The sequence below is a fragment of the Pan troglodytes genome, chromosome 6 (genome assembly GCF_028858775.2).
Source record: "Pan troglodytes isolate AG18354 chromosome 6, NHGRI_mPanTro3-v2.0_pri, whole genome shotgun sequence".
In the NCBI taxonomy this organism is placed as follows: domain Eukaryota; kingdom Metazoa; phylum Chordata; class Mammalia; order Primates; family Hominidae; genus Pan; species Pan troglodytes.
The window spans coordinates 11839334-11854962 of NC_072404.2; the positions used below are offsets into that span (position 1 = coordinate 11839334).

At 48.4% G+C, this 15629-nt stretch overlaps 1 protein-coding gene across 20 annotated transcripts in view; it reads right to left on the reverse strand.

Annotated features, from left to right (window-relative positions):
• The window catches only part of LOC738574 (radial spoke head 10 homolog B), a 48425-nt gene that overhangs the window by 2145 nt on the left and 30651 nt on the right, over window positions 1–15629 (reverse strand). For 16 of the 20 annotated variants that reach the window (XM_063813955.1, XM_063813959.1, XM_063813961.1 and 13 more), the window contains 6 exons: window positions 12874–12981; window positions 11916–12059; window positions 9043–9171; window positions 6810–6903; window positions 2155–2353; window positions 132–550 (listed from right to left, as the gene is read on the reverse strand). In XM_063813955.1, the coding sequence (XP_063670025.1) occupies window positions 352–550; window positions 2155–2353; window positions 6810–6903; window positions 9043–9171; window positions 11916–12059; window positions 12874–12981 (873 nt within the window). In that variant the 3' untranslated portion in view covers window positions 132–351. Of the gene's footprint in view, window positions 1–131; window positions 551–2154; window positions 2354–6809; window positions 6904–9042; window positions 9172–11915; window positions 12060–12873; window positions 12982–15629 lie in introns of those variants that run through there. The other 4 variants (XM_063813963.1, XM_063813960.1, XM_063813956.1 and 1 more) reach the window with 3 other exon arrangements.

Genomic DNA, 15629 nt, shown 5'->3' on the forward strand with positions numbered 1-15629 from the left:
TAGATTACACCGGCCACCAGGTCTGTGACCCAGGCTGGAATGCAATGGCTCACTGCAGCCTCAACCTCCTGAGCTCAAGCAATCCTCCCACCTCAGCCTCCCAAGAAGCTAGAACCACATGTACACACCACCACGGTCGGCTGATGTTTTAATTTTGCAGAGATGGGGGTCTCACTATTTTGCCCAGGCTGGTCTCGAACTCCCGTAATCCAGCCACGTAGGAAACCTGAGATGCAGTGGGCCAGGGGGTATGTTAAAACACTGCAACGAGTTCAGTGCTAAGAACTGTAATGCTCAGGAAATCTTACAGCACGTGCCGTCCTCAGCCTGTGTGTGTGTCCTCGTGTCTCTCTACTTTTTCTTCTTCTTGCTGGTGATGGTCTTGCTGGATGGGGACACGGTCACATCCTCCTTGGGAGGGTCCAGTATGAGATGGGAGGATGACACGTCTGCCGGCTCCTTGATCACTGTGATGTCCACCTCATAGTCATGTCTCTTGGTATAAAGATAAAGATATTCCTCTTCCTCTCTCAAGATAAAGATATTCAGCCTAAAAGCAAACATGAGAAGGTGGTAGCTTTTTTTTATCCCCCTCGAAACTGCAAAACCAGTTTTATGCTATTTATAGTATACAGCCCTTCATACCTGCATTTCAACAGCATGTGTAAACAAAACTAAGTTGCTACACTTTGCCTGAAATAACTGATGCCATGTCGACACAGTCCAAAATAAACTTTTTATCTATCTATGAAAAGAAAATTTTTTCTCGAGACAGAGTTTCGCTCTTGTTGCCCAGGCTGGAGTGCAATGGTGCAATCTCGGCTCACTGTAACTTCCGCCTCCCGAGTTCAAGCGATTCTCCAGCCTCAGCCTCCTGAATAGCTGGGATTATAGGCTTCCGCTACCACGCCCGGCTAATATTTTGTATTTTTAGTAGAGATGGGTTTCACCAGGTTGGCCAGGCTGGTCTCAAACTCCTGATCTCAGGTGATCCACCCACCTCGGCCTCCCAAAGTTACATATATATATATATATGTGTGTGTGTGTGTGTGTGTGTGTGTGTGTTTGAGATAGGGTCTTACTGTGTTGCCCAGGCTGGAGTGCAGTGGCACAAACAGATCACTGCAGCCTCAACCTCCCAGGCTCAAGCAATCCTCCTGCCTCAGTCTCCAAAGTAGCTGGGACTACAGGCGCCTGCCACCACATCTGGCTAATTTTTGTATTTTTTGTAGAGATGAGGTCTTGCTGTATTACCTAGGCTGGTCTCAAACTCAAGTGATTCTCCTGCCTTGGCCCCCCAAAGTGCTGGGGTTACTGGCATGTGCCATGATGCCCAGCCCATTTGGGGATTTTATGGAAGGTCCAATATGTAGACCTGATTAAGTCACTGGCTATTAGTTATTGAACTCAATCTCCAGCCCCTCTCCCTTCCTGGGAGGTTGGGCTGGAGCTGAAAGTCCCAACCCTCTAATCTCGTGGTTGGTTTCCTGGCAACCAGCTCCAGCGAGAAGCTATCGAGGGCCCCTCCCCTGGCTACCAGTCATCTCAACATAGACAGTCATTACCCCAAAGAGTCCACAGGTTTTGAACTCTTGGGTCAAGAACTAGAAAACAGCTGCATGCAGTAACTCACCCCTGTGACCTCAGCACTTTGGGAGGCCGAGGCTGGCAGATCACTTGAGGTCAGGAGTTCGAGACCAGCCTGGACAACCTGGTGAAACCCTGTCTCTACTAAAAATACAAAAATTAGCCAGGCGTGGTGGTGCATGCTTGTAATCCCAGCTACTCGGGAGGCTGAGGCAAGAGAATCGCTTGAACCCGGGAGGCGGAGGTTGCAGTGAGCTGAGATCATACCACTCCACTCTAGCCTGGGTTACAGTGAGACCCTGTCTAAAAAAAATAATAAAACTAGAAACTAAGACCAAATATTAGAACAAAGGATGCTCCCATTATCCCATTACTCAGGAAGTTACAAAGGCTTCAGGTGCTCTGCCAGGAACAGAGACCAAATATTCATTCCTTTTTATGTCAACGATGCCCATAGGAAATTACAGCTTGTCCGGAAAGCACTTGGTCCTGATGCGTTCTGGCAGCTGCGGAAGACAGGAAGAGAGAGAGCAGCTGGGGAAGGAGAGGAGGGACCTCATAAGTTACCTTGCTTCCAGTTCGTCATCTTCCATCTTCCGCTGCTGGGCCTGTGCTGTGCTACGTAACCTGTCTGCCCTTATTTTCTCCTTGATAGCTTCTTCACGTTTATACGCGTGAAAGAGCGTGTTCACAAAGAAGACGTACATATTATTGACCCACGTGTTGAACTCTTCCTTTCGATCATCCTTGGGTCTCTCATACTTCTCTGGAATAGAGTTTCATGAAGCTGAACATGAATACAATCCTGCTGTCAATTGGGGGTCTGTGTGCTTTTTCTCGTTCTAGCCTCCCTGGGGTGGGCCCCCTTCTCCTCGGCCAGGAGAGGGGAGAGGAGTAAGGATGCTGCTTCCATGACCACCTGGAACAAGGCAGGGGCTCAGCAGACCCTGGCTGGGATTGTCAGCCTTCCCTTTGAGTTTCCTGCTACCTTGTTTTTTCTTTTTTTTTTTCTTTTTTTTTTTTTTGGAGACAGAGTCTCACTCTGTCACCCAGGCTGGAGTGCAGTGGTGTGATCTCTGCTCACTGCAACCTCCACCTCCTGGGTTCAAGCGATTCTCATGCCTCAGCCTCCCGAGTAGCTACAGGCGTGCACCATCACACTCGGCTAATTTTTGTATTTTTAGTAGAGATGGGGTTTCACCATGTTGGCCAGGCTGGTCTCGAACTCTTAACCTCACGTGATCCACCCACCTCGGCCTCCCAAAGTGCTGGGATTACAGGCATGAGCCACTGCGCCTGGCCACCTCTTTTTTTTTCTATCTTAAGAATTTGGGTTTTCTGATATTTTAATTTTCCATGTTTCAAGAATAAAAAAACTCGTTTCTCTTGCTTTTTTTTTCTTTTTTTTTTTTTTTTAAAGACAAGCTCTCACTCTATGGCCCAGGCTGGAGTGCAGTGGCATGACCATGGCTCACTGATGCCTGGAGGAACTCCTGGGCTCAAGTGATCCTCCCATCTCAGCCTCCCTAATAGCTGAGAATACAGGCATGCACCACCACACGAGGCTAATTGTTTTAAGTATTACTGTGAGACAAGGTCATGCTCTGTCATCCAGGCTGGAGTGCAGTGGTACCATCATGGCTCACTGCAGCCTCCAACTCCTAGGCTCAAATGATCCTCCCACCTCAGCCTCCCAAGTAGCTGGGACCACAGGCGGGTGCCACCACACCCAGCTAATTATTATAGAGACAAGATTTCGCTATGTGGCCCATGGTCTCAAACTCCTGAGCTCTAGTAATCCTCCCATCTCGGCCTCCCAAAGTGCTGGGATTACAGGCATGAGCCTCTGCACCCGGCCTAGGTCTTGGGGACAAAATATTCGAAACCTTTTATTTATTCAGAGTTTGAAACCCCTTTAGAGACAAAGATAGCTGTGTACCCAAGTGAATCCTCTCTCCTAGAGAACTAGACAACTGGTTACTCTCACAAATGTAATTTCCTAGTAGTTATAGTTATCCCTCTCTATCTTTCTTGTCCAGGCTAAAGAATCTCTAAATCTTAAACTACCACAATTTTTTCCATATTTTCAAGCAATTCTGGTTATCTATTCACTTGGAAGATTTTAAAATTCAGAGAATCAAATTATACGCAATCCAGGACTCTAAGGTCGGAACAAGACTGAATGTGAAGGAAGATTCCTTTTTGTTGGTTGGAGACAGGGTCTCGCTCTGGCACCCAGGCTGGAGTGCAGTGGTGCAATCACAGCTCACTGCAGCCTCGAGCTCCTGGGCTTAAGCAGTCATCCTGCCTCAGCCTCCCAAGCTGCTGGGACTACAGGAGTGTGCCACCATACCCGGTGAATTTTGATATTTTTTTTGTAGAGACGGGCTCGCTATGTTGCCGAGACTGGTCTCAGACTCCTGGGCACAAGTGATCCTTCTGCCTTGGCCTTCCACAGTTCTGGGGTTACAGCTGTGAGCCACTGCACCTGGCTGCAAGATTGTCTTATGTTCATTCATGAACTCTCAACTAGACACCCACAAGCTGGAGGACAGTAAGTCACGGCTGCCACATGCAATAATCAGACGAAATGGTACTGGAAGGGATGCCACGTGGGTCAAGGGGGTCCTTGACAAGAGACAGGGCAGGAGCCACAGGACTGGTGACTAGCACACGGGACTTAAAGGAACAACCAGAGAAATCCAGGACAAAATCCAGTTGGAGCTGGGACTAGAGATCACGTCCCTGCTCATCAGATCAGCAGGAAAACACATTAGCTGGGGTTCCATTTTCAGTTCTATTTCTGTTACAGGAACTGTGCGTCTTGATTACGGCACCGCAGGAATGCCCTGTCTCTGCTGGGATGCTGAGCTCTGTGGGAGAAAATGACACAACCCACAGATTTGCACCAGAGGGAAAAGAAACCTAGGATGACGAGGGGTCACAGAGGCCGAATCTCTGTGAAGAGTATTTCAAGAAGCTGACGCTTTTCCTGACTGTGGAGAGATCGGTTCAAGTGACAGCAGGATTCCTGGCGGTGGCAACACGGAGTCACTGCTGATGAAAAGGGGCCTTCAGTGGCCTGGGGAGGGCAGTGCCACGTGGAGCAAAAGCTAAGGGACACACAGGAGAGGTCCTGGAGAAGGTGAGCACGTACACAGCCCCCCAAGAAGCCTAGCAGCAAAGGTGAGCATGTACACAGCCCCCCAAGATACCTAGCAGCAAAGGTGAGCATGTACACAGCCCCCCAAGATGCCTAGCAGCAAAGGTGAGCATGTACACAGCCCCCCAAGATGCCTAGCAGCAAAGGAGCAGGGAAAGAAAGTGGGATCTAGAGGGGAAAGTGGGAGAAGAGATTTTCCTTTTTTCCTTTTTTTTTTTTTTTTCATATGGAGTCTCACTGTCACCCAGGCTGGAATGCAATGGCATGGTCTCAGCTCACTGCAACCTCTGCCTCCTGGGTTCAAGCGGTTCTCCCACCTCAGCCTCCCAAGTAGCTGGGACTACAGGCGTGTGCCACCACACCTGGCTAATTTTTGTATTTTTAGTAGAGACAGGGTTTCACTATATTGGTCGCGCTGGTCTCAAACTCCTGACCTTGTGATCTGCCTGCCTCGGCTTCGCAAAGTGCTGGGATTACAAGTGTGAGCCACCATGCCCGGCCAGGAGAAGAGATTTTCCTAACTGGGCATATGCAGCACATGTGTGCCGATGGGAATGATCCATTGGAGGAGGAGTAACGGGAAACGACAGGCACTGTAGAGGGGGATACACAGGGGAGGCCTTTGAGAGGACAAGGGCCCAGGATGGAGCCTGTAAAAGTCCACCATTGAGTGGGTGGCCGGCCATAGAGAGACGCCGTCAGAAAAGGGGGAGGGCCAGGCGCGGTGGCTCACACCTGTAATCCCAGTGCTTTGGGACGCCAAGGCGGGAAGATCACTTGGGCCCAGGAGTTCAAGACCAGCCTGGGCAACATAGCAAGACCCCATCTCTTTAACAAACAAAAAAAGACCAGGCGCGTTTGGGCTCATACCTGTAACCTCAGCACTTTGGGAGTCAAGGCGTTCAGATCCAGGAGTTCTTGGATCCAGGAGTTCAAGACCAGCCTGGGCAACAGAGCAAGAACCCACCTCTTTAAAAAAAAAAAAAAAAAAAAAAAAGCCCAGGGGCGGGTGGGCTCACACCTGTAATCTCAGTACTTCAGGAGGCTGAGGCAGGCAGATCACCTGAGGTCAGGAGTTTGAGACCACCCTGGCCAACATCATGAAACCCCGTCTACTAAAAATACAAGGTGCAGTGATGGGTGCCTGTAATCCCAGCTACTAGGGAGGCTGAGGCAGGAGAATCACTTGAACCCAGGAGGTAGAGGTTGCAGTGAGCTATGATGGCACCACTGCACTCCAGCCTGGGCAAGAAAGTAAAACCCTGTCTCAAAAAAAGAAAAAGAAAAGAAAAAAGGGGAAACACCAGGGCTTGTTTAATCATGGAAACAAGGCCACGTGCAACTGGCAAGGCCAGCAGAGTAACAGCAGAAAATTCCCATGACATTGATCATCATTGGATGACCCTGAGAAAACGAGAGGCGTGAGGTTGAAAGTTCACACAGACACAGCTGAGGAATCAGACCAGAGGGAGGAAGTGCAGTCAGCAGACAGAGAGGCCTCAAGAGCGATCTTCCCAGGATAAAGGAAAACATAATAAAACAGGAGGATGAGGAAGTGAATAAGGGTTGTATGTTGTTTTTAATTTGAGCACCTTTAAAAATCCTAGAGAATGAGACCCTTGAGAGAGAAAAGTTGCCTGTAAGAAAACAATATAGTCAACAGCATCAGACTCTGAGATGGGCGTGCAGGGCCCAGGGGAGGCCCAGCTGTCCCATACTGGCATCTGCCCTAACAGACTGAGTCAGCACAGCAAGGTCACGCCTTGAACTTGAACTCCAAACCAGGGAGGAGAAACAGAAGCAGCTGTACCAGCCTCATTATTTAAAAAGATGGTTGTGCTGGATGTGGTGACGCCTACTTGTAATCCCAGTTACTCGGGAGGCCGAGGTGGGAGGATCACTTGAGCCCAGGAGTTCAAGACCAGCCTGGACAACATAGCGAGACTCTGCCTCTAAGAAACTAAAAATTAAAAAAAGATGGTTGTAAAACAGTATAGACATTATATAATTCATAAGCAACAGTTTGTAAATATTAAGGTTCTACAATTAAAATACTCACCGCTCTCAGATGAGAAAAAGGTGATCCCTTTTCCAGTCGATTTAAAATTCATTTTGGAGACTCTTTCATCACTTACAGACTTCTTGATCTTGGGCTTTTGCATTTAAAAAAAATCATAAAGCAAAATATTACGTTTACATCATTATGGGGTTAAAACCGCTTTTTTATACTTTAATTAATTAGAATATTATTAATGAGGCTGTTCTCCTTGAGCTAATTTGACTTTAATTTGACTTTTTTTTTTTTTTTTTGAGACAGAGTCTCGCTCTGTTGCCCAGGCTGGAGTGCAGTGGCGCGATCTCGGCTCACTGCAGCCTCCACCTCTCGGGTTCCAGCAATTCTCCTGCCTCAGCTTCCCTGGGTAGCTGGACTACAGGCATGCGCCACTACACCAGCCTAATTTTTGTATTTTTAGTAGAGACGGGGTTTCACCATATTGGCCAGGCTGGTCTCGAACTCCTGACCTCAGGTGACCTGCCTGCCTCGGCCTCCCAAAGTGCTGCGATTACAGGTGTGAGCCACCACACCCAGCCAATTTGACTATTTTAACCTGAATAAAATATTAATATTTATATTATTGATGAAATGAATAACAGAATTATGGCATTTACTGAAAGTCTCTCAAAAAAAACCCCAAAAACTTGAAAATGTCACCTGGGTCTGTTGGTACAGTATTTATTGTATAAAATTAACGATACCGGCTAGGCGTGGTGGCTCATGCCTGTAATCCCAGCACTTTGGGAGGCCAAGACAGGTGGATCACGAGGTCAGGAGATCGAGACCATCCTGGCTAACATGGGTGAAACCCCATCTCTACTAACAACACATTAGCCGGGCGTGGTGGTGGGTGCCTGTAGTCCTAGCTACTCAGGAGGCTGAGGCAGGAGAATGGCGTGAACCCGGGAGGCAGAGCTTGCAATGAGCCGAGATCCAAGATCGCACCACTGCCCTCCAGCCTGGGCGACAGAGCGAGACTCTGTCTCAAAAAAAAAAACAAAATTTAACCATACTTAGACTCATATATTAATGGCTTTAATTATTATTACATTTTTTGAGACGGAATCTCACTCTGTTGCCCAGGCTGGAGTGCAGTGGTGTGATCTTGGATCCCGGCTCACTGCCACCTCTGCCTCCCAGGTTCAAGCAATTCTCCTGCCTCAGCCTCCTGAATAGCTGGGATTACAAGCACCTGCCACCAGGCCTGGCTAATTTTTATATTTTTTTTAGCAGAGATGGGGTTTCACCATGTTGGCCAGGCTGGTCTCGAACTCCTGACCTCAAGTGACCCACCCACCTCGGTCTCCCAAGGTGCTGGGATGACAGGCGTGAGCCACCGCGCCCGACCTAACGGCTTTAATCACCACGTGTATGCCCTAACCCCCATATTTCTACCTCCAGCTGGAGTTTGCCCTTGAACTCCAGTCTTGCCTCCAGCCATGCTACTTGGGCATCAGTTCAGGCACCTTAAGCTTAACTTCTCCAAAATCAACCACTTAATTTTGCTCCCAAAACTCAGCCCCCTGCCTACATCTTCCACATCATCATAAATGGCAACTCCATTCTGCCAATGCTCAGCCAAAAAATCTTGGACTCATCTTTGCCTTCTCTTTCCCTGTCAACCCCTGCACCCTTCAAAACACCTCAGACCTCAGCCCACCTTAGTCCCAGTCACCATCACCTCCCAGCGGGATGGTTCCAAGAGCTTCCTCACTGGTTTGTCAACAGTGAAGCCACAGAGCCTCCTGACACCTCTGCTCAGATGGTGTCCCATCCCATCCCACTCACCCAGAATAAACGCCAGGACCCCACCCCGGCCACATGCCCTTCCTGTCACTTAGACCTCGTAAGTGGGAAGAAGCATAGCTTGCGGTAACCGGTGCTAATTCTGGAGTTAAAGTGCCTGGGCACAAACCCCCAGCTCCATGCCTTACTGGTTATGCAGCTGTGGCCAAGCTATTTAACCTTCCTGGGCCTGGGTTCCCTCCTAGAGAGAATCACAGTACCTGAAGGTCATGGGGATGCGGAGCTGGTCCCTGGGGACAGCTCGGCGCCTGGTAAACACCCATAAACGCTATTACTGCTGTTCACTTGCTGCCGTGTCCCCTCCTCACTGGAAAGTAAAGCCCATGAGGGCGTGGGTTTCTGTTCACTGCTAGGGCCCCAACGCATGGAAAAGAGCTCTTCGCAGAGCAGGCACTCGGTAGCGGGTGTCTCTACACGGTTAGAGACAAACCTCTGATTTCCTTATTTTGTTAACATCACGCGAGAGTTCTAACTTGCTGGAAGATGACCTGGCACTGTCAGAGTGAGCAGCATCCGATTCGTGGCTCATGACCGCGCTGAGACTCTTGTTCGGGGCATCCTAAGCAAGAACAAACACACGCATCAGAGGGCTTCTGGTTTCCATAGAGATCCACACAGGCATACATACACGCACACACGCAATATTTTAATGGGCTGTAACTGATTTACAATGAACTACACATAAACTGTACCCTTTGATGTGTTTTCACACATCTATACCTGTGAAACCATCGCCTCAGTCAAGACAGTGAACCGAATCAGGCACAGTGGCTCCCGCCTGTAATCTCAGCACTTTGGGAGGCCAAGGTGGGCGGATCACCTGAGCCCAGGGGTTTGAGACCAGCCTGGGCAAGAGAGCAAGACCCTGTCTCTAAAAAAAATAAATAACAGGGCAGGCGGCTTCGCTCATGCCTGTAATCCCAGAAGTTTCAGAGAATGAGGCGGGCGGATCACTTGAGGCCGGGAGTGCAAGACCAGGCTGGCCAACACGGTGAAACCCTGTCTTTACTAAAAATACAAAAATTGGCCAGGTGTGGTGGTGCGCACCTGTAATCCCAGCTGCTCGGGAGGCCAAGGCAGGAGAGTCACCCTGAACCTGGGAGGCAGAGGCTGCAGTGAGCCAAGATTGTGCCACTGCACTCGAGCCTGGGCAACAGAGCAAGATTTTGTCAAAAAAAAGAAACACACACACACACACACACACACACACAGTGAACTTTTAAGTACCCAGCCTGATGCCCCTCATGGATGCGAAGGCTTCTCTACGCTGGCGACTGGAAATGCAAACTACTCCCAGCTCCTCATGGATGCGAAGGCTTCTCTACGCTGGCGACTGGAAATGCAAACTACTCCCAGCCCCTCATGGATGCGAAGGCTTCTCTACGCTGGCGACTGGAAATGCAAACTACTCCCAGCCCTGCGTGAGTCCTTGAGGTCCCTCCCCTTCTTCCTGGCTGCTCTTCCCTTAGGTTCCAGCTGTTCCCTCACATGCGTGCACACTCAGCTGACGGCTCAAGGGGAGCCTTCTGCACATCTCTGGAGCTTGCTGTCCCTCTTCATAGCACGCTTACCTCTGTGGAACAGAATTCTACCTTTGCCTCCGCAAATTACTAGAGCGTGTGAAACCACCGTGAGCTGAGCAAGAAGGACCAGCTTTGATAAGTTTGAAGCTGAGCCTCTCTCTGATCTCTAAATCACATTCCCAAATTGTTGGTCAAAAGGGAGCAGTGATTCCCTTGGAGCATGACATGAACGTTCAGTTTCCAGTGTCTTTTTAGTAGAGATGGGGTTTTACCATGGTGGGCCAGGCTGGTCTCGAATTCCTGACCTCAAGTGATCCGCCCACCTTGGCCTCCCAAAGTGCTGAGATTACAGGCGTGAGCCGCCGTGCCTGGCCTGGGTGTCCATGCTTGTGAGCAAGCCCTGGGGACCTGGTTAGCATCCCACACACACTCAGGAACTATTCGACACATCTGCTCCTGAGCAGGCTTTCCACTCTTAGAAACACTGGATCCGTATAACGAAACATCTCCTAGTAAAACACCTCTGATTTTCTAAAGTGTGGTCTAGCGGCCCACCCAGCATGTCGGTATGCACTCTCCCCTTCATCAGCAACTCTCTGCTGTGGCTAGGAGTCCACTTCCTGGATCATGGCCAGGAAACACATTTTCCCTAACTTAAAAAAATCTATATACACTTCCAAAATGTGAAAAAGACATCTTGGCCGGGCATGGTGGCTCACACGTGTAATCGCAGCACTTTGGGAGGCTGAGGCAGGAGGATCACTTGAGCTCAGGAGTTTGAGACCAGCCTGGACAACATGGCAAAACCCCATCTCTACAAAAAAATACAAAAAGGCCAGGCACAGTGGCTCAGGCCTGTAATCCCAGCACTTTGGGAGGCCGAGGCAGGCGGATCAACTGAAGTCAGGAGTTCGAGACCAGCCTGGTCAACATGGCGAAACCCCGTCTCTACTAAAAATATAAAAAATTAGCCAGGTATGGTGGCACACGCCTGTAATCCCAGCTACTCAGGAGGCTGAGGCATGAATCACTTGAATCCAGGAGGCGGAGATTGCAGCGAGCCGAGATCGTGCCACCACACTCCAGCCTGGGCAATAGAATGAAGCTCTGTCTCAAAAAAAAAAAAAAAAATTAGCTGGGTGTGGTGGCACATGCCTGTAGTCCTAGCTACTCAGGAGGCTAAGGTGGGAGGAGCGTGTGAGCTCAGGAGGTCAAGGCTACAGTGAGCCATGATTGCACCACTGCACTCAAGCCTGGACAACAGAGTGAATCCCTGTCTCAAAACACATAAAAGAAAATTTTAAAAGGAAAATGGAAAGACTTCTTAAATTACTTTCTGGAAGGGTTAGTAAAGCCAAGATAGTTTTGATGATGGTTTAACCATTCCAGAATAAAGCCATTCCTTGCTTTGTAATTCTTTTTGTTTGTTTGGTTTTTTTGTTTTGTTTTGAGAAGTCTTGCTCTGACGCCCAGGATGGAGTGCAGTGGCACAATCTCAGCTCACTGCAACCTCCACCTCCTGGGTTCATGCCATTCTCCTGCCTCAGCCTCCCCAGTAGCTGGGACTACAGGTGCCTGCCACCACGCCCGGCTAATTTTTTTGTAGTTTTAATAGAGACGGGGTTTCACCATGTTAGCCAGGATGGTCTCGATCTTCTGACCTCGTGATCCGCCCGCCTCGGCTTCCCAAAGTGCTGGGATTACAAGCGTGACCCACCGTGCCCAGCCCTCCTTACTCTATAATTCTAAGATTACCTAATTCTAAGATATTATGTGTTACCTGATTTAGTATTGTATAAATAGTTTCATGTTTATTTCCAGACACATCATCAGCTGGAACATTTGTATAGGATTTAGTCATTTGGTCAGTAACACAGATGAATGCAAAGCTTAAGAGAGCTTCAAAGAATTCCAGGAAAACCAGCTGAAATAAAATAAAACACAGAGAGTTTCCATCATTCTGACACACCTGGAGACAGAGCATTGATTGACTGGTGTTCATTATTTCCTGATATCTGAATATGCACGTTTGCGCACACACACACAGACATGCAGACATGTGCACAAAGACACACACATGCACACACACGCACAGACACGCACACAGACACACACACACATATATTAGGTACTTGTGTTCAGACTGCTTTCAATCAAATCTTGGTTCTTAGGCTGGTCACAGTGGCTCACATCTGCAATCTCAGCACTTTAGGAGGCTGAGGCAGGAGCATCATTTGAGCCCAGGAGTTTGAGACCAGCCTGGGCAACACAATGAGACCCGTTCTGTACAAAAAAAAGTTTTTAAAAAATCAGCTGAACGCTGGGTACGGTGGCTCATGCCTGTAATCCCAGCACTTTGGGAGGCCGAGGCAGGTGGATCACGAGGTCAGGAGATCAAGACCATCCTGGCTAACATGGTGAAACTCTGTCTCTACTAAAAAAAATAAAAATAAAAAAAATTAGCCCGGCGTGGTGGCAGGCGCCTGTAGTCCCAGCTACTCGGGAGGCTGAGGCAGGAGAATGGCGTGAACCCGGGAGGCGGAGCTTGCAGTGAGCAGAGATTGTGCCACTGCACTCCAGCCTGGGCAACAGACTGAGACTCCCTCTCAAAAAAAAAGCATCAGTGAAAAGGCTAATGAAAAAAAGAAAAAAAAATCTTGGTTCTTTGTCCTTGGTATCCATGGCAAAACCAGCAGCCTGAATTGGATCTCTACCATTTGTGATGGCTCTTTACAAACCTCAGGTTCAAAGTTGCTGTCAATTCCATCATATATGAACGGATTATCCTCTGCTATGACCTCCATAAATGTAGCTGCTGTTAATTCTTTATTTATCATTTTAAAGTCCTGTAAAAAAGAAAAACCATAACTGCCTATAATTGTAAACAGCTATATGTTTTAATGTCAATTTATATCAATACAATAACTAAGAAAGTGTACCAGAAATTAATATCTTTTTTCTTTTTTTTGAGAGACGGAGTCTTGCTCTGTTGCCCAGGCTGCTAGGCAGTGGCGCAATCTCAGCTCACTGCAACCTCCACCTCCTGGGTTCAAGTGATTCTCCTGCCTCAGCCTCCCAAGTAGCTGGGACTACAGGAACACACCACCACGTCCAGCTGATTTTTGTATTTTTAGTAGAGATGGGATTTCACTATATGTTGGCCAGGCTGGTCTCAAACTCCTGACCTCAAGTGAGCCACCTGCCTCGGCCTCCCAAAGTGCTGGGATTACAGTCGTGAGACATTGCGCCCAGCCATAAATTAATATCTTAAAGACTGATAATTTTGAAAAGCATTCTGGATTAACATGGGCATTTGCGGCCAGACATGGTGGCTCACACCTGTAATCCCAGAACCTTGTGAGGCCGAGGTGGGAGGATCACTTGAGCCCAGGTGTTGGGGATCAGCCTGGGCAACATAGCAAGACCCTGTCTTTACAGAAAATTAAAAATGTAGGCCGAGCATGGTGGTGCATGCCTGCAGTCCCAGCTACTCAGGAGGCTGAGGTGGGAGGATCACTTAAGTCCAGGAGTTTGAGGCTACTGTGAGCTGTGATCGTAACACTGCACTCCAGCCTAGGTAACAAAGCAAGAACCTGTCTCAAACACACACACACACACACGTATTTACCTCTCTATCCCTTCTCTAGTATCTCCAAAATAACAGCAGAGTATTTTTTGCCATCAGAACAGGACATAGAACATGGGAGACCAGAACACGGTCCAGGTGTGAAATATTAACACGATGCTGTAGGCCGAAAAGCACGTCGGGAAACAACGTGCTGCACAACAAAACCGATTTGACCGCAGAATAATTGACATGAAGAAGAGTTAAGCTCCTGACCACACAGCACTGGTTGAAGTCACGGTTTCCAAGAACCTATCAATAATGTTACGTGGGGCCGGGCGCGGTGGCTCACACCTGTAATCCCAGCACTTTGGGAGGCCGAGGCAGGCGGCTCACGAGGTCAAGAGATCCAGACCATCCTGGCCAACATGGAGAAACCCTATCTCTACTAAAAATACAAAAAAATTAGCTGGGCATGGTGGCGTGTGCCTGTAGTCCCAGCTACTCGGGAGGCTGAGGCAAGGGAATCACTTGAGCCCAGGAGGCAGAGGTTGCAGTGAGCTGAGATCGCGCCACCGCACTCCAGCCTGGGTGACACAGCAAGACTCTGTCTCAAGATAATAATAATAACAATGTCAAGTGAGGACTTACTGTACTCAAATGTTCAGGTGTCAATGTTGTTTTTTTAAATCACTCATACCGACCAGCCTGGCCAACATGGAGAAACCCTGGCCAACATGGAGAAACCCCGTCTCCACTAAAAATACAAAAATTAGCCTGGCATGGTGGCACGCACCTATAATCCCAGCTACTTGGAGGCTGAGGCAGGAGAATCGCCTGAACCAGGAGGCAGAGGTTGCAGTGAGCTGAGATCACGCCACTGCAGTCCAGTCTGGGAGACAGAGCAAGATTCCATTTCAAAAAAAAAAAAAACTCATACCAAGAACCAGGAAGATCTCAAACTGAATGAAAAAAAGAGAATCCACAGATGCCATCTCCAAGATGACAAAGATGTTACAATTGACTGACACAGACTGTGAGACAGTCATCACAAAAATGCTTCAATGAGGCTGGGTGTGGTGGCTCATGCCTCTGATCCTAGTACTGTGGGAGGCAGAGATGGTTGGATCACCTGAGCTCAGGAGTTTGAGACCAGCCTGGGCAACATGCTGAAACCGTCTCTACTAGCCGAGCATGGTGACATGCACCTGTAATCCCAGCTACTCAGGAGGCTGAGGCAGAAGAATCACTTGAACCCGGGAGGCAGAGGTTGCAGTAAGCCAAGATCATGTCCCTGCACTCCAGCCTGGGCGACAGAGCAAGACTGTTAAAATAATAATAATAATAATAATAATAATTATTATTATTATTATTATTCAATGGGCAATTGCAAACATGCTTGAAACAAATGAAACAATGAAAAGGGCCAGGTGCAGTGGCTCACGCCTGTAATCCCAGCACTTCAGGAGGCCGAGGCACGAGGACTGCTTGAGCCCAGGAGTTCAAGATCAGCCTGGGCAACATGGCAATAACCCGTCTCTACAAAAAATAGAAAAATTAGCTGGGTATGTTGGCACACACATGTAGTCCCAGCTATTCAGGAGGCTGAGGTGGGAGGATTGCTTGAACCCGGGAGGTTGAGGCTGCAGGAGGCCAAGATTGCACCACTGTACTCCAGCCTGGGTGACAAGAGTGAGACCCTTGCTCAAAAAAACAAAACTATTTTCCTATAGTTAGACACTAGGTTATTATCCATTTTTCATATGTATACAACATTATGAAATTTGTAAAAACACTGTATCATTAGTATTTGATTCTGTTTAATCATTTGTATTCCCACAAGTACAAATTAAAAGTACCATGGAACAGGCCAGGCACAGTGGCTCATGCCTGTAATCCCAGCACTTTGGGAGTCCGACACGGGCGGAT